This window comes from Sciurus carolinensis, chromosome 7 (genome assembly GCF_902686445.1).
Source record: "Sciurus carolinensis chromosome 7, mSciCar1.2, whole genome shotgun sequence".
In the NCBI taxonomy this organism is placed as follows: Eukaryota; Metazoa; Chordata; class Mammalia; order Rodentia; family Sciuridae; genus Sciurus; species Sciurus carolinensis.
In genome coordinates, this window is record NC_062219.1 from 36,722,933 (window position 1) to 36,742,802 (window position 19,870).

At 32.8% G+C, this 19,870-nt stretch overlaps 1 protein-coding gene across 8 annotated transcripts in view; it reads left to right on the forward strand.

Annotated features, from left to right (window-relative positions):
• Positions 1-19,870, forward strand: part of Ptprk (protein tyrosine phosphatase receptor type K) — a 547,068-nt gene that overhangs the window by 501,872 nt on the left and 25,326 nt on the right. For 2 of the 8 annotated variants that reach the window (XM_047559450.1, XM_047559453.1), the window contains exons 14-19: positions 2,832-2,970; positions 10,979-11,139; positions 12,957-12,992; positions 14,933-14,944; positions 17,679-17,866; positions 19,612-19,699. In XM_047559450.1, the coding sequence (XP_047415406.1) occupies positions 2,832-2,970; positions 10,979-11,139; positions 12,957-12,992; positions 14,933-14,944; positions 17,679-17,866; positions 19,612-19,699 (624 nt within the window). Of the gene's footprint in view, positions 1-2,831; positions 2,971-10,978; positions 11,140-12,956; positions 12,993-14,932; positions 14,945-15,945; positions 16,178-17,678; positions 17,867-19,611; positions 19,700-19,870 lie in introns of those variants that run through there. The other 6 variants (XM_047559454.1, XM_047559455.1, XM_047559451.1 and 3 more) reach the window with 5 other exon arrangements.

The window sequence follows — 19,870 nt, forward strand, 5'->3', positions numbered from 1 at the left end:
TTTCTTAGTGCCTTTTTTTTTAAAAAAACTATACAAAAAAATTGTACTGCTTTTGAATTTAGAACACTGGGGATCCTCTGAATGTTCTTTGGTAGACAAAAAAAGTAAAAATTTATGGCAAAGTAGAGCAGTTCTGAAAGAAGGTGCTCTACATTATCTTTGTATATATGCATAAATTATAAACAGGCCTCAGGGGTGCAACCCTCCTCCTTGAGGAAGAAGAAGATGTTCACTTAGGGGTTACTGCTTGTATTTCCATTAATGAATCTTCTATGCTTGAATGACTTTAAATAGAATAGGACATATGTGATTAAAATATCCAAGGTAACAAATTTATACAGACATATTATATGAAAAAAAATTGCTGCTAGTAGTAGTAATAGTAATAATAATGTCATTACTAAAGACTTTGAAGAGAATTCACAATCAAGGGAATGCAACCACCAAATCATATGTACTTGGAGAATCTGATTAGCCTTCTATACTCATTTAAAAATTATGTTGAAGATTGATGAACAACTGCACAAAAATTGTAAATCATGATAGACAAAGCACTCTTAACCCAACTCAAATAAATGAACCTGGAGTTTTTAGAAAAAGTATACCATGATATACTTATTAAATTAGTTATATTAAAAATATTGACCTATCAAATAAGAACTCATATTCCAAAGAATTGTCAGAAGCATTTAGTTCTGTAAGTCAGGTATGAAGAAAATCACAAAGGGTTCATTTTCCTTACCCTCTGAAAACCAAGTGAAACATAGAACCTGATAAAAGTAGGATTTAATTAGTCAGTAATGAGAATATGTTTCATGGACTAAAGTTTTTACTAGGGATTTCTACATTGAACATTCTGCTTCCATTTTCTTGTGAAGTACTGTCTGTGTCAAATGTCTAATTTTAAGAATTTAAATCAATAAATGTGCTTTGGATTTTATATTCAATTTTGAAATGTACTCCACCCATTTTCAGTATTTATGTCTATATTTTACATATATATGTATTTCTAAAGTCACAAGTGCATACATATGTATGTATGTTGACCCTGGAAAGAAAGAGCTCTCCAACATATTTACTAGTTTTTTGATGAATTGAGAGCTATAAGATTTTTTGAAATGTGTTAAGCACTAGGTAACCTCTATACATAATTGAGGTTGAAGGTTGGAAATTTTCTGAAGCCTGCATGTATGGAAAGTGTCAAGTCATAAAAACTTCCTTCACTTACCAACTTACCAGAAAAAAGAACAAACTGTAGACTTGCTTTCTGCCTTTTTTTTTTTTCTTTTGCTTGAGAATGGTAATTACCGATTACTGGTCCATGGGGAAATTTTATCCTGTGCAATTAAAATAGTTATAGTGAATTGCTTTAAAACATTAACTGTGTTTTAACACTTTTTTTCAAACTTTCCCACTGGTTTAACTTCTAATTTCTGTTTTATAAAATAATATTAGAAAATTTTATTCTTTCAAATTTTTTATTTGGAAAAAAATTAAAATTTAATCGTATCAAAGTGCCCTTTTGGCAGAACCATGACTGGTGGAAAAACAGAACAGACATTTAGATGTGAAAATCTGAGAGTCAGGAGGAAAAAGACCAAGAAGAGGAGCTGAAGAAAGAATTGGAATACAGGAAAATGGATAACTTTTTTCCAGAGAATGAATAAATTGTCCTTTAGAAAGATATGAGGTTAAAGTTGGAAACTTGTTTGTGTGTCTGTTTATTCAGCCTTCAACTCTTGACTCCAAATACCAGCTGATGTCTTGGGTACCACAGGACAGGTCCTGAATGGACCTAATTCTAAGAATCCCTTTGGCTTTTGCCACAAAGATTCTTGGCAGTAGGGTCAACAGGTTTGGAAACTGAGAAATGATAGGTTAGAAGATAAGAGATGTATCAAATTTTGTCTCTGTCCTTGAGCAATTTATAATCTCTCCCCCATTCTCTATGCTGCAGGGTTTTAGTATCTTTACAGTATAAATAATAATAATTTCTCTACCAGTTTTCAAGGCAAATGAGGTAAAAAGAAAAAGTCTCCAGAGTGTTTCCTAGGACTTATATACTGACTAAAGTTTTTAATTTCTATTGTGTATATATAGGTGTGGGGGAGTGAGTATGGTTTTGAGAAAGAAAGGAAGTGAGACTAAGAAGAAAACCATGGTTCTCCAAGTGCTATTTTCCAAGTTTTTTATCTGGATCTTATTTGTTAAGAGAATGTGAGGTATTCTTGGGTGTATCTTTTTTGCTTTAATATTTGTTTCTACTGACAAACCAAGTATTCATCTTAAATCTTATATGTTGAATTATAAGCTTAAGCCTCTGGCTGTTGGATTAGGCATTTATGTGACCTAACCCTCTGACTTAGATAATTGTCACTGACCCTACCTTAACACACCAAGCACAGCACCTTCAACTGAGTCTAGAGGTGTTTGCTGAATGAATTGATAAACAGACAGATCTCCAAATCTGACTTCATCTCTTCCCAGTGTACTATTTGTTAAAAATCCCATGTTTTGACTTTTAAAGATCTTGGGAGAAAAATAGTTCACCATTCCCTTGGATAGTTATTTCTGTGGGGTTTTATTTTATTTTATTTTATTTTTTAGTATTTGTGTGTGTGTGTTAAAATACAATCTAGTGTGAAATCTTTCTTCTTAACGCAAAATGTCTTATGCTGCAGTTCAGCAAACTTCCTTATTTTTATTTTCAGGTGAGTTTTATTGAAATACAATAAATAAGTTGTCTTTTTATAGTAACTGTGAGCTGGGCATAATTTTCCTTTCTGTGATAATTAGCTGCTTTCAGTAACTTATTTTTCTGATTTGTTTAGCAGCAGCAACAGAAGAACCAGAAGTGATCCCAGATCCTGCCAAGCAGACAGACAGAGTGGTGAAAATCGCAGGAATTAGTGCTGGAATATTGGTGTTCATCCTCCTCCTCCTAGTTGTCGTATTGATTGTAAAAAAGAGGTAAGATCTGATACTGTCCTGTGCAGCTCACTTCCCTTTATGTCACTAGTTTTCAAACACTTTTTTTTTTCCTTTGAGCTCTTTTAAATCACAACAAACAAGAATTTAATTTTAAAGGTTTGTCAGCACCAGAGTCTCTTACTTGGGCTTTTCAAATAAATTCTTATTTGATTAAGTTGCTCTTTAATTTTGGATATAAACATATTTTTGTTAACCTTGAAATTAATGTAAGAACTTAAATTTCTCAAATGCAGAGAGATTTGAGACATTGTTTTATCTTATATTTAAAGTATTATTATTAAAAGTGACAAAATTTGGATTTTTTTGTGATACATTTGGGCTAGAGTCTGAATTATATTGTTATTCTCTATCTCTCTAAATCTCAGCTGCCAATAAGATATGAGGAGAATATAAATGTTGTTTAATGACATTGTATATTAAATATTCACTGACTAAAAATTTAAAAATAAAAAGGAATTTTTTAATTGGACATTATCTTTTTTTTACTATATCACCCAATATTGCCATCTTCAGGAATTGCATAAAGATATTAAGACTTACTGAAACTTCAACTGGTCTCTTCTAGAAATTAAAGTATATTTCCTGCTGAAAAACAAAACATTTCAAAGTACACAATTTTTGTAATCTGACCTTTTGGCCATTATAAAAAGTCATAATCTGGGGATCACTGTCTTAGAAACTAATATGGCCATCCAGTCAATCCTTCTAATCATGTATTTTGAATGACATTTCAGTTTGGAAGGACTTTTTAAAATAAGAATATACGCAGAGTTCATTCCCAGTTTTGTGTATAAAAGTGGTTATACTTTATAAATTCTATTGAATAATTTAATAAACAATGTTGCTTATATTGCATTAAATCTAATAGTATACTATGATAATTAGTTTGTACTTGAAATAAAGCATTAACATTATAGATAAGACTCATACTACATGTTTTAACAATTCCATCAGAGTTTATTTTAATATATTGCCTCTTTACAATTATCCACTGGAGATATATATGTTGGAGAAGACACATCTGCATTAGAAACATTAGGTATGCATTATAGTGTTTTGTGTTAAATTAGCTACATACGTGCTTTCCCCAACTAGTGCTTTCTCTTTTTGCTGTTGTCTACTTCTGTGGGTGGGAAATACATCATATGTGAGGCAAGATGATTTAAGTATTTTAGAAACAAATTTTCCAATAAAGATCAATGAAATCATAGAATAGAAACTTGGGATCTTATATCTCTGTTTAGTTTACATTTATGTTTGGAAAGTGATATAAACTAAACAGTTTAGAGAGTTAAATAAACTTGGCTTCACAATTAAATTTTTTCTAATCAACTTCAAATTGGATGTGAGCATGAAAGTGACTTCTGATCATATCCTCACTCAGAATTGGAATGTGCTTAGTTTTACTTATTATTTATTTGAAAACATTTATTACTTTTTAGTAGCTCTCCATATCCATGGCTCTCTCTTTTAGAAATAACGAAGAATTTGAAAACTAAACTTCTTGCAGTATGTTCGAACAGTCACTAAGCAAGATTGGGGTGGGGGGTGAATAAAATGCTCTGACAGCTCTATAATTGCATAACGAAACAAATTCTTTTTCTGGTTCATATTTTAAATAGTTGGATAAATGAGCCTCTATTAAAATGTTAACATTTGAGTTTTCATAATTATACTTTAATTGATAGAAAGTATCTAGGGCTTTTGCTTCTCTTCCTCCCCAGTACCATTATGACTAAGAAAAGTTATATTTTTAAAGTGGATAAAGTTCCATATGTTACCTTCTTATATGAAATATTATATCTAAGTTACTTGAACTCCTTACTTTCCTGAGCAATTTTGTAATGAGTTTTACTCATATGTAGGGGATGTCACATATGGATCATGTCTGATTTAAACACAAGTATGTTTATTATACATACACAAAAACATGAATATTGTAACAGTATTGGATATTATCAAGTCTAGTTAAAATTTTAGCATATACTGTAGTTTCCCTTTTAACATACAAATTTATTATAAAAATAATAGAAAAGCAAAATATTTTAGCCTCTGACTGTCTGCATTTTTATAGGATATTGTTAAATTTTTCAAGACTTTATCCCTCACTGGGAATAGTATATGTAGGTATATTTCTCATGTTGAAGAAAATTCCATGTGTTTTGGGTTGTTTTATAAAAGAATGGTTTGGAATTCAACTGAGTAAAACTTTACAACTGAGGGTATATACAAAGTAAGTTTTTAGGCTAAGAAAAGGGATATTGCATCTTTCAGAACGCAATGTCATTTTTTTAATTTAATTGCTGTTGAATTATTTCCAAATCGATGCCATTTTTCCATTGATTGTGTATTATGTATTAAATACGCAGCATGAACACATTACTAATTCCAGACAGAAATTTGAAATTATGTTTCAATACAGTAAATGTCTGTGCATGACATCATGTTCACAGGCATCTACTGTAGAAATATCTTTGTGTATATATTGTATGGTACATATGTATATTCACATAGTATATGTATATATGCCTGTGTACCATTAAGATATGACTTATTTACAGAACTATAGCTATTATTCTGTATATAAAATAAATTAACATAATAGATTTTTATGTTTTGTATCAAAAGAAAAAGTCTAGTATACAAGTTCTATACACAGCTGTTCCATCTGTCATGACATTTAAATGGTAATGGATGATACTATGCTTAACTGCATGTTGAAAATACACAATCCATTTAATTTTTCAATTTTTTGGCAATAAAAGAAATATCAGCATGTTCTTTTTTCTAAATTATGTATTTCAAATTTTATTTTTCTATTGCATATCTGTCTGTTTAATTGCATGGCAAAAGAGATCTAACAATGCATGAGCAAATTAAATGCAAAGCAAAAAACATGAATTTTATTTTATTTTGTTTTCTTTTTTAACGCACATTTTTCTGCTTTATTGAATGTGACAGAGTCACGCTTTTCATTCACCATTGCTTCTCTTTTTCCACTGTCTGTGATTTGCTTGCCAGGAGGAGCTACTATTCTTACTCCTACTACCTGTAAGTAGAAAATGGGTGATGTACAACTTTACATGTGTTAAAGATGCAGTATCCCTTTTCAAAAAAATAAAATAAACGAAGTTCATAATTTTGGTGATATTTCAAAGAACATCTTTTTGTGGACTCTAAAACTATAAACCATTATCTATTTTCCTAATCTTTTTTAAAAGGGATATTGTATTTCTGAATGTTCAGCCACTTCTAATTTTTATTTATAGTTTTCCATAAGTAGCGTTAGTCTACAGCGAAAAACATTCAGTTACTTAAGTCAAAACTGTACCCTATTTTAGCAATAAGGCACCTCATTCATCTGGCAGAGAAAGTGGTTATAATTCCCTAATCTCTATGTGATATCATTAGAGTTAAGAAACTGAGCTAAGTCATGTATTTATTCATAGAAGAACATTCAAAATGCCTTCGCAGGATACACATCAGATCAGGTCTGCAAGTGATAACACCTCTTTCCTCATTTCCAGGAATCCAGGATGGTTGTAACTTCAGAATACCTTTGGTCTGGCCATTAAACAATCAGTATGCTCTTGTAAAAATGAATGGATGCAATCACAATGTTGCAGGAACAAAGAAATAAAAATTCTTTTTTAGAGAAGAAAATTTTGGTTTGTTTACTGTAACTAAATGCAACAAAGATTTTATAAAATCAAGGTTAAAACAAAACAAAACAAAAAAACCTCTTGTCAATGTACGCAGGAACAAGCATACATGTGACCAGTATCCTTTTCTTTTCCAGAGTCTCTAGCTAATCTTAGACTTAGGTATGACAAACTCATTTGCATAAGGATAGAGGGAATTGTCCATTCTAGTTTTGGAGTTATTTTCAGTTTATCACTTCAGATGCCAGTGTAGTCATTCAGCCAATCCAGAGAAATGATATGACACCTTTCAAGGCTTAAGGATTGAGATTAAGTATGTTAAGAGCATATGTCCCACAGCATTTATCTAACTAGGTAAATTTAAGCTAGCTTTACAACAATTTTTTTACGAGTCAATCACTATGACACAGTTCTGCCAACAATTTAAATATTATAAACATTTGGCTTCCTAAATCTGCTAGAACAAGCAGGTGTAAACTAACAGTGCTCCTAGCTTATTGTGATGAATCATAATATACTTGTTAAATCATGTTTGATGAAGCCAAAAGTAATTAACCATACCATTTCATACAATGATGGAGTACTTTTCCCCTTTATGGCCCACCCATACATCCACCTGCAGAAGTTTATGCTGTTGGCTGCTTTGATAATGAAAGTCATTTGCACATCTGTCAAACTCAAGTACTTGCAAAATGAATTGCTTAACTGTCCTGAAGTGCACATTATATATGCTGGTTGCTTCAGGGACGACAAATCATGAGACATACTAGAATCGATAAGTATTTAATTATGAGAATGTCAATAAGCCTACCATTAACTATCAGTGTATCTGTAAAATCAGAGTGGGACTCCCTTTTTGGTATTTGGTTAACATTTCTATGTTCTAATCCCTGTAGTAGTTTATGCTAACGTTATTTTGATATTTAGAGGGCTACTACCATTTTAAATCTTAACTAGAAAGAATGTCACAGAGGTATGCTATTAAAGGCTATTTAAATATACCTAGTGATACTAATCTGAATTAAAGACTTTTTTATAAAGGTAGAAATGACCTAGAATATCACTTAAAACTACGTGTGATCTTTGAGCTAATTTTCATTGGCAATGTCATAATAAATGTCAGTTTTTGATGAAAATACTTAATGCTAATGTTAGTTTTTCTTTGTTTTGTAATCATCTGAATGAAAGCCTACCTCACAGGGTTGTTGTGAGGATTTAGGTGTAAGACTAAGCTGATAATGCATGACTGACATGTACCCACAAATACTATATTCCTATGACATTTGCCTACTAATCTGAGTTTTGAATCTGAAAAATAGAAGTCCTTTATTGCATGAGAACTTTCACTTTTCATGCATTTGAAAAATCCATTGCTTCTTTATTTTCCCCAGTCATGCAGTACACATAAATTACACATTTTGAGGTAAAATCTCAGCTTAAAAGCATCATTTCTACTTGCTATTTTCTATATGTCCTCATTCAAAATTTTAATGGTGTTTGGATCCAAATTCCAAATTGTGCTATTTTTTTTATCCAGTCATTCTCTCATGTTTTTGGGGGAATGAATTTATTCTTTCTTCTTGCCCAAGAAACAGAGATTGGATGTTTTTGAAAAATATTTTTCTGCTGTTTTATGATTTATAAATGGCAACACATTTGTGCCATATTCATATTCTTCTTAATTATAAGGCAACCAGTCTTTAATTCTTAGATTAAAGTTATTTATATTAGAATATGCTTCATAATGTGGCAATATAAACAATGTAAGCAACTGGATATACGATAAGAACTTAGGTTTGTCACCAGGTCTTCTTCATTGCTGATGAGATATAATACCTCAGGCAAGCTTTTTTTTTTTTTTTTAACTCCATTGAGCCTTAACACACTCATCTATACAATTAGAACCCTTATGCCATCTTCAGTTGATTGAACTGAGAATTGAGTTTAAAAAAATGAAAAGTGACATGCATAAAACAGGTCTAATTTGTATAGTGAAAAGTATTAATTGAGTGCCTACTATGTGACGGCATTGCTTCAAGGGCAAAGGTTATACAGACAGTCTCTCCCCTCAAGGAACACACCATGGGAAAATGATTGAAAACTGCTTGCAGTGCTCTGTGATGAGTGTTATTACAGGGGGAAATCGTGGTGCTATGGAAATCACAGAGCAGGAAAACTAACCTGAAACTGGAATTAATTGTAAAAAACTTTCCTAATGCAGTGTCTTTTAAGCTGAGCACAGTGAATGGAAGTTAGCCAGTCATTAGAAGCTAAAGGATGTTGTAGGTCCAGGAACAAAATCCTACATGGTGGCCTAGAGGAAGAAAGTAGTGTCTACAGGTTCAAACATAATGTTTAATTAAGCCTATATGCTAGTTTGGAAAATAAAAACACTTTGAAATCAATCAAGAAGAGTATAAACATTCAGAATCATGGTTTGTTTTTAAAAAGGAAAAATCTAAATCAGAATTTTGATGCTCAGATGAAATGCCAGTAGCCACTCAGACAAGTTGTCCCTGCACTGCTTTTGAGTTCTACATAGTGAGTGTCCATCTGGAGTCTTAACACTGGCAGCAGCACGCATTTATATTACGTGTTAAAACCTATATATTTGTTCAAGGGTTTTATCATCTGGCCTAGAAAGTAGAGGGGGTTAGTTGTGTCAGTGTATAGAGTAAATATGGCCAATGAAGATGGTGGCAAAGGGAGTGATGTGAAGTGGTAGATGTGGAGGTCGTGCTAGTCCTTAACTTTATTTCTGTCACTGTTTTCGTAAATATTGCTAATACATACTCTGGTGCTGATGGTTATTACTTCTAAAAGAAACAAAATCTTCTCTATCTCCGTGTCTTAATCTGCGGTCATGGTATTCAGGCACCAGATCTGTCGTGCCAATGTGTGGTGTGTTGTGGGTGTGTGCTGGTGAGATCTAGTATTGCAGTTCTCAGGGTAAAAAAAAAAAAAAAAACACCGGGGTATTTCTCAGATCACTAGCCTATTATTATTATTTTTTTTTTTTTTTTTTTTTTTTTTTTTGGTGGTGCTAGGGATTGAACTCAGAGCCTTGTGCTGGCAAGGGCTAGCTTAATTCTTTAAAGGAAAAGGTTTGGGGCACAAATTCAATCTATGAGCTGAGACTTTGAAATATTTGTAGTACTTTAGTGCAGAAACTAGTGAGGATCAAAAGAAAACATCTTACCTTATAATCTAGCTAAGAAATGGGGTTCTTAAAACAACTAAAGAATATTTCCAAGGCAGCATAAATGGCTGCTATAAACTTGGTGATATAATTTCCCTGCTACAGACTTTTACAGTGTCTTTATTTATATCATATATAAATTGCCGGGTTAATGCGATTTAAATATTTTAGATAACTTTAACAGTTTTTTTCCTTGCAAGTTTCATGTGTAACATTCACAGAGAGAGAATCAAAATATATTTTACATTCTTGATATGTAAGATAAAACTGTCTGTATTTGAAGAGTTCAAAATGCTAACTCTGCTAATTTCCAAATCCCATCAATGATGCGCCCTGCTTGGAATTCATGAGAGACCTCCCCAGTGGATGTTTTGCCTTGGGGTTGTAAATCTCATTTTTAGAATTCGACCACATCAGTACTCCAAGATGATGATTATTTGCATTATAATTTTACATAAGATTCTTCCAAAATTCTCTCAGTACTCTTACACAGTATATGATTCAATCCCATATAATGATTTGTACTGAATTGTCATTGATTCCAAAAGACTGCAGATTAGGTTTTTATTAATATTACAAATATATCACTATATAGATTAATGCTACACATGTTGCGTTTTTACTTAGTAATAAGAGAGAGTATTAAGAATGGGACTTTTCTCTATCTATCTTAATTGGGTGACTATGCTAAAACAAACTTAAGTCATGTTATTCCCAAGAAGAACCTCTGAAAGTCGATTAAAGGAATTGATAACTTAGGACGAAGACCAAAACTTAGCTTTAGTTTAAATCTTCCTTGAACTCCTTTACTTAACAAGTGTTTGTTTATATTTTGGTAAAATGTAGTTATACTTTTTATGAAAGTTAACCGAATGAAATACAGGAAATGATGAGAAGCTTGGATTAACAGCTTGAATATTACTATATCTGACAAATCAAATAGTTTTATAGCAATCGACCAATATAATAGCTTGAGTGTCAACTGCATTCCAGAAGTTACCAGTTCTTAGGTCTTCTAAACCGTATCTGTTATCTTGTCTTTGGGCCCACTTGAACTACTTGTTTCGGGTGTCAACTTTCCTTCAAGCCTCACACTCAGGGTTCCCTTTTGTATTTGCGTTGGCAGCAAACTGGCTAAAAAGCGCAAAGATGCTATGGGCAACACCCGGCAAGAGATGACTCACATGGTGAATGCAATGGACCGAAGCTACGCTGACCAGAGCACTCTGCATGCAGAAGATCCTCTTTCCATCACCTTCATGGACCAACATAATTTTAGTCCAAGATGTAAGTTCTTCACTGAAATCTTAATAAGTGATTCTGAAGTTTGTTAAGTTTATTTGGAGTTTTCTATGTTAACTTTTAAATAATGAGAAAGAAAGGAAGAAGTAGTTAGAAAGAAAAAAAGGAGACAGAGGATATTATGGGATTTACAAGAAGTTCTGTGTTCAGACTTGATACTGAATTTCGTTGAACTTCAAACTGCATGAAATTTATTATTCAATCATAAGATAAATTCTAAATATATACTACTCAGACCATATCATTTTTTGCTGCTTTAATTTAAATATGAGATTGCCTACATAAAATTGGTTCATGTCAGAATATATAATTATTTCAGCATTTGCATCTTCCTTTGTGTAAGCTAAAGTTTCTTTTGCAATATGAAGAAACTGTAATTCTTTTGGGGAAGTAATGGTACTGGTAAAATTATTTCAGTAAAGTAATACACTATGGAGTCCTAGGGAATATCCATACTAAAAACTTAGCTAGGGGAAAGAGCAACCTATATGCTCTTAAATATAGTGTGATGTCTAAAAGTATGTTTGGATTGGAGAATTTAAAAGGAATGGTGAAATCCACAAATCTATGCATCCATCTTAAGGGTTATTAATAACCGATCTATGAAGGCAGGGCTTTTAAACTATTTCTACCAAAGTAATGTTTAATGGCAGATGACTTGAATAATTATCTCAGACTTGATAATACTATTTATCTTCAAATTTTCTATGAGTTTTACATTTTGTTCTATAGTACCTACACTTGTTAATTAACTTACCTTACTGTGTTTCTTCAAATCTTCAAGAAAAATTGATACTTGAGGTAGACAAATCAGATTTGCCATTGGCCATTTGTACCCAGAGGTATTTTGTCATAGCATTTAGATATATTCTTATTCCAATTTGAAAAAATATGGATGTAAGGAAGGGTATAAACAATAGAATTATTTTCTATGCAGATTATAATTATGTTGTAGTGGTAAGGTTAAAATTAAGGATTTTTAGGCTGAATGCTTTTATTTGTTTCAGAGAGGGGAAATTTGTTTCTGAAGTGTTTAGCATGATGAAATTTTTCAATAATCATTGAGCTGAATTCAGCCTGTCTTGATGTATATCTACACCATATTAGAAGTTAGAAATGCTGTATGAGTCATTTTGAAATTTAATTTTAATCATGATGGGGTCTTTCTGGTCTATTTTATTTTTATTTCACTATAACATAAATGACAGGGAAGAACATAAAATACTATTAATGTTGAAAGTAAGTTTTGCTGAAAATAAATGTATCATCTAAGTACTTGATTTAATATTTAATCAGTTATAGGTTTGAAAGCATTTCTCTTCCCCAAACTTCTCTATTGCCTATGTTAGAACCTTATTAGAAAGTTTTAATTCAGCAGTATAACTATAAATATGCACTCATAAACTTAGAGAAAGGATTAAATCTACTTCCCACAGTTAAACTGAAAAAAAATATTTGGAATGAATATGAGATAATTATTTTTCTAAGTACCTTATACTTGATAGATCCAAACTGCATGGTTTCTTTTGCCCTAACTTTACAATCTTTATAATGTCAAGTTGAATCGTCTGGCTTTTTAAGTTGAACAGAGTACTGAACTATAATTATAGATAGATACCTTTCTTGATAGTTTGAGAGAACTCAAGCTGGAAGAGAGAATTTGACCACCCTTGTAGGTGCAGTTATCAAAGAAAGTTTAATAATTGTATTTCATAAGAATGCATAAATTGTTATAAAGAAAGAAGAGTTCAAAATATAATTTTAGAACAATCTATACCTTCATGAGCTTTGTTTTTCTACAGTGCCCAATGATCCACTTGTGCCGACTGCTGTGTTAGGTGAGGCCCTAACTCTTTATCATTCCTTTTTATTTTATTTTTTGCATGGATCACAACTCCTTGCATGGGTTGTAGCTTTGTCCATAGTAAATTATTTGCAGTTCTGAAAGTGTCTTGATGCTTAAAATAGATAGCTCTGGTCTTATTAGAGAGAGCTATTCTCTGTTCAACATAATCAAATCTAGTAGATTTCAAATTAGCAAGGTATACTGTTTAAGGTTTACTTTATTCTTTAATTAATCTTTCTGTTAGATTTGGAACAAAAGTTCTGCAGCCCCTAATGCATGACTAATGCTAATATATCCAAGTTAGTGGAATGAATCCAAATGCATTAGCTCTCAGGGGCCAGTGATGACTGAATTAACTAGATTTTATATGAAAGTCTACCTGATGGAAAAGTATTTCCTAAATCTTACTGATTTTATAAGAACAGTAGAATACATTTTTAAGTGAACATTAGGACCAGTACATTTGCTTTCAGTTGATCTTTACCCAGAATTTGCAAATGCAGGTAAAATTGCTAGAATCCTGATGTGGGGCTTGACATTTTATATAAACCTTACATGGTAAATAGTGCTATCTTTCAAAAATTTAGAATAAGCCACTTTGTTTATGTCTTTATAGCATTGAAGACAGTTGATATTGCTAGTGATAATTTGAACCATTCAGATGTTAAATTCATTAACTTTTAAATGTAGCTATAGACTTCAGAATGAAATGAGTTTCATTTCAAATTGTACTCCATTCCTCAACTAATTGCACATCAATGATGTTTCTGGCCAGCTTGCTGTATGTTCACAAGTTTCATTATCAGTTTTATCCCACTTAAGATTTAACCAAAGAAATACAAAAATTTTTAGATAACTATATCTTAAAAATTCCTATGTCATATTTGATATTTATATTTAACATTTTCTATGAAGATACAAACATAAGCTTATATTTTATCCATGTTTTGGTATCCATATATTCAATGTTCAGTTACACTCTAAAATATTTTCGAACTATACAACTAATTCAGTTAAGTAGACTGTACCCCTTATTCACTAATTAAGTTATAATTTTATTGTTGAGATAAAAATGTATGTTAAGAGAATCCGCCTATTTCCTACCACACTCTTACTGTGAAATCTGCATGAATAACGGGAGGAGGTGAACTGAACTTGTCCCCAGAGTGATTTGATTGCATTAGGGAGGAACCATGAATGATCATCATGAGGAGATACCAGATGCCTCTGCAAATGTCATCTTCTGTTGAGCACTTAGAATGTTGCCAGTGTCAAGTGAATAAGTAACATTCAATTAAGAAATTGAGGAACTCATTGGAAAAAGTTGCCTAAATGTTAAAATTTTATTATACTAATTTTTTAAGAGCATAGAGAATTAGGTCCAAATCCCAGTCCCCCTTTTGAATTTAGAATGTGAATTCATAAAAAATACCATACATTTTGCTTCCTCATCTTCAAAACAGTATAATAATTCCTACCATGTCTTTTCCACAGAGTTTTATAAAGAGAAAAATGAGATAACGAGTGAGAATTTTACAAACTATAAAGTTTAAACAATTATTGTAATTATTTTCCCTGTGAAAGGCATATTGTAGAGTTAAAACATTAGTCATGTGATCTAGTTATATAAACACTCATTATGCATTTTATTTCATTTTGAAAGTCAAGTTGATTTTTTTAAATTGACATTAAGAGCTAAATCTCTCATTAATCATATTATATGAAGAAATAATTTATTGCATTTTTATCATAGGATTGTGGTATTTTGCATTCAATTGATTTTGTATTTATAAAGCAAATTTTGAAATCACCTCAAATATTGCCTAATATTAATATTTACTTACTGCTTTAAAAGGGCTTAGAAACTTTTCATATTGATTCATATTTTTGTTTTTGTGTGTGTGTGTGTTTTACTGCTTCATTGGGTTTAAGTCCCTATAACTGGTAAGTGTATTGCAAAGAACTCTAGAAAACTTTTCAATCAAGGATATAGTTGAAGTGATTATTTTTAAATGTGTAATAAGGATAATAATTAGTATATGTACCCTCACTGGCAGTCACATTATTAGGTGATTTAATGAGGTGGAAATGTATTGAGATAAATAATTCATATGTGATTATCTTAAAGACCTTACTGCTTATTGTACTACTGTATTAAAACTTAATGCAACACCAGAGGCACTGTCTATTTCATACTGGGGCACACTCATCTGTAAGATTTGTAGTGTGGGTGACTTCTGTGTTTCTCACTGAGCTCTACAACTGTAAACCTTCTGCAGCCCCAGCAGGTGCATTGTGATCTCTGGGGCTGCTCTGTAGATCCCTGACTGCCTGCTTGAGTGGTTGTATTGGGCTCCCTGAGGTTATTTGTTGTCTTTATTTCTCACCTTCAATTGTATGTTCTGTGATAGTGCCTAACTCAGTTACTTCTGATTTAATTTTACTGGGGATACATACACACACACACACACACACACACACACACACTTAATTTTACTGGGGATACATACACACACACGCACACACACACACACACACACACATACACATGCACACACACATATATGTATATATGTTTATGTCAGTCTATTGATTATAATATTTTAGCAAAGTAGATCAGTTGACCATAATCTTATAGTAAGAAGAGGTTAACTCTCATAAATCATGTTTGCCAGCAAATGTTTGTATGTAGAGGGGTGGGTAAAACTTGAGCAGAGGGCATTAATTCACTTGGGGGGTTAGATCACAACAGAATCCACCAGGGTTTTTTCTATTTAATGTAGTATTTTTAGGAGTAAATGTGAAAAACAAAAGAAAAAGAAAGGAAGAAAATACATTCAGCTTAATAAGAGCGGGTAAAGATAAATGCAATCAAGCTAAATTATAGAGGCACACAAATCTGATTGTAGGGTTCTTTTTTTTTTTTTTTTTATTTCCTTCTCCAGGAAGAAAAAATGTTTATCATGGGGACAACAATTCATTTTTTGCCATATCCTATTTGTAGAGTTGGTGATAGAACAGGCAAATGTACCAGCACTTGAAATATGTTTTAACTGTTAATTAAATATCGTTCTCTACAATATGCATTATCATTAAAAACAGAAGTTCCCCTAAGAGTGTACTTTCTTTTCTGTTAATGAGTATGACAGTATAATGCTTTTCAAAGTTAACACCCCCTTAAAACATTTGTCTTTTTTTTTTTTTAAGTGGTAAGTTTAAATGTGATAAATATAAGCATGCTTCTCATTGTAATGATTAGTACTTTGGTCATTAAAATACTGTTTATTCTTCATAGGCAAAATGTTCTTGTTCTTTTCTTCCTCCTTATAACAGAAAGAGAATTTAAAGTCAATTTTTGTTTTGAGCTAATAACACAGTTGGGATGGGGCCTACACTTAAATGTGGGTGGTGAGGGATTCAATTGATTTTAACCAATATTTTATTGAAATATGTATTGAAAGACTGCTATACACTAGGAATAAAAAGAAAAATCTGACTGTCTCCACACTCTTAAGCATTTGGGATTAGGTAAGAAAATAGAAATGTAAATAGACATTAAAAAGCAGGAGGTCATGGAAATACATAGCTTCATAACAGCCTAGAAAGGCCTGGGAAGAAATCCAGGGGAGGTTCACACACTTTGCTCCAGAAGCAGACCCTGGTTTCTCTCACCTGGTGGCTGGAAGAGTCAAAATATACTAGTGATCAAAATAACAATAAGAAGAAACCAAGGGGGCAGAGATTGAATATAAATACACATATAACCTGATTCATAGGCAGGGTGGTGGGAGGAGGTGATCATACAGAATGCCCATGTTTCCCAGTCCTGGGTGTGTTTTGTTAAAAGCCCTAGAGAACAGGGCATATAGGAGGCCACAAAGGCAAGAAGATCAGCCTTGGGGGAGATGGGTTGCTTAGATTGGGCTTCTGAGGGAGGTTGAGAAATGCATGGGAAAGGGTTTGTTCAACTTACCCAACAATGAAAATACTTCTCCAATTGACAGTTTGATCCTCTGGTCCCATCCTATACTGCTAATGACTGCAATGCAAGAAACAGTAAGAACTCTGCTAAAGCTCTCCTCCAAGCTTTGTAAAACTGGATCAGAGCTAGGCACAGTGGCACAGCTATTCGGGAGGCTGAGGCAGGAATACTGCACATTTGAGGTCAGCCTAAGCAATTTAGTGAGACCCTGTCTCAAAATAAAAAACAGAAAGGACTGGGATATAGCTCAGTGGTAGTGCTCCTATGAGTTCAACCCCCAGTATCACACACACAAAAAGTGGGAGGACATGAATCAGTGGGTTAGGGACATGGCTCAGTGGTAGAGGATTTGCCTAGCATGCTTGAGGCCCTGGGTTTGATCCACAGAACCAAAAAACAACAACAAAAAAAAAAAAACAAAACAACAATGACAAAGAGCAACCATGGGGTGAGATGCCGCCCTGCATCTTGTTGATACACACGTCATATGCTCTGACCTCAACCCTTGAGCTGTAGTGGAAGGTTAAAGTTTTGTCTTTATGAGGATCCTGTCCTAGGCCCTATTGGCTGGTATTTCTCTCCTTTCCTTCTGATATCAGAAAGATCTTAAGGTCTTAAAATCTTCTTTGCATAAATGTATATTAAACAAGATAACTTTATCTCTTTTTTAATCTTCTGGAATGTGAAAAATGCCAGATGAGAACCACAGCGCTGCTACAGCAGAATCCAGTCGCCTTCTAGACGTCCCTCGCTACCTTTGTGAGGGGACGGAATCCCCTTACCAGACGGGACAACTGCATCCAGCCATCAGGGTAGCCGACCTACTGCAACACATTAACCTCATGAAGACATCAGACAGCTACGGGTTCAAAGAGGAATATGAGGTGAAAGCTTCAGTACTAAGTTAAATTTTATTTTTAACCAGGATGGTGAAATTTAAAGTTTTTCCCTCCTTACAAGGTAACAAGGATTGGAATGCTCTGTGACCTCATGATCCAATGTTTATAAATGTACAATCAAATATATATATACACATATTCATATACATATATAGCTACACACACATATGGCAAACAGGGACAGAGATGAAAGAAGAGAGTACTTCCCAAGGATAGATCTGGTTCCTCATTCATTTTAAGAATATGTAACTTTTGATTCCATAACTTACTGTGTCATTAAATACACTTCGTTAGACCTTCCTTATATTTTCCCATTCAAAAATTAAGTAAGCAAGATACCTGGAGTTCCATTATACATTACAGATTCTATTTGAATGACTTAAGTACCAGGCATTTCTCTCTGCTTATTAACTCTATCATTGAGAAAGAAGCTCTGTGCTTCCAATGTAGTATTTTCTTCCCTTGGGTTAATTTCCTAGACTGTTGGTTGAGAGTGGTAGGGAAGAGAGAACACTGCAAATCCATAAAAACCATTAAGAAGCCAGAAAAAGGATGTGGGGAATTCTTCCAACTTATTTCCTCTTCCCACTCAAACAAAAATACGAGGATTTATCTTAGGAAGTGATTTAAACTGAACATTCCAATAAACATAATACAGCAAACAGGTAAAAGTTCTTTCCACTATTCTGCCTGTACTGAGAAATGTCAACCTGGGACACAGAAGTATGTCTATACCACTACTCCTACCACCTACCACACACACAAGTAGAGTGAAAGAGCCCAAGTAATACTTTACTTTGAAAGCGCATCCATAATACATCCATTTTCATGAAAAATCTTTCATACTCTATATTTGATCTATAAACTGCTCTCAAACCTCATATGGGGAGTGGATAAAATTACCTTTGAATTTTGAATACTGGTTTCAGATATGTTTTGGAATACTATGCCATAGTAACGAAATTAATGCAGGGAATTAGAATACTCTGCCAGAGCTGGTTCTTTTGTTCATTTCATGTGTATTCCTGTGTACTTTGCTTCAAAGACTCTTTGCTCTTTGAAGACCCCATTTCCTGTGTTGAAGCAAAGTTTAAGTTTTCTGCAAAGAAAAATCTTTACCCATATTTTAAATTGCTGCATATGGTAATTAAATCAATCAACAATTTCATCTGTTCCCATATTCTTGGAGAAGGGGACTCTTTTTAATTTTCATATAGTCCCTTGTTGTAGAGACTCAATCCTTTTCATGATCTTCAAAGAAAATGAAATGTGATGTATTGCACACAATTTAATGAATAATTATAGAAGGAAGCAGAGGTTTATTTTTTTCCTACTACAAATGCTAAAGAACACACATTGGAAAGATACTCATTAAAAGTAATTTTCGCAGTTTTTGATGCATTATTATTCAGTGTGTTTTGAAAAGAATGCTTTTTCTACTGCCATCTCACAAAGTTATAGCCATCTGAAACTTGAAATACTTTCAAGGGCCTTTTATTCCTTCTAAGGTTATTTTTTGTCTTTAATTTGAACTCAATCCAATCCAAGATGAACAAGTATGAATCCAACAAACCAGCTTTGAGGTCTGAGTTAAAGCTTGTTTACTACTCTAGAAATTCCTGCCTCCCTGAGAAAGTGGCTTTTACCATTTTCGTCTTTTGAACCCATAAACCTGTTTTTAAAAACAGAATTCAATTCAATCTGCCTGTTAATTTTTTTCTTTTTCCCAGAGTTTTTTTGAAGGTCAATCAGCATCTTGGGATGTAGCTAAAAAAGATCAAAACAGAGCAAAAAACCGATATGGAAACATTATAGCATGTAAGTTCCCATACTATTCTTGGTAAATGTAAATATTGTGTATACAAAGATATGTAGTGAGTTGCAGTTCCTCCTTATGTGGTTTTTAAACTTAAAGAATCCTAGAGCATGGCACATCTATTTATAAAGTAATCTACTTAATATTAAAAACAGCATTGACTATTAGCAATA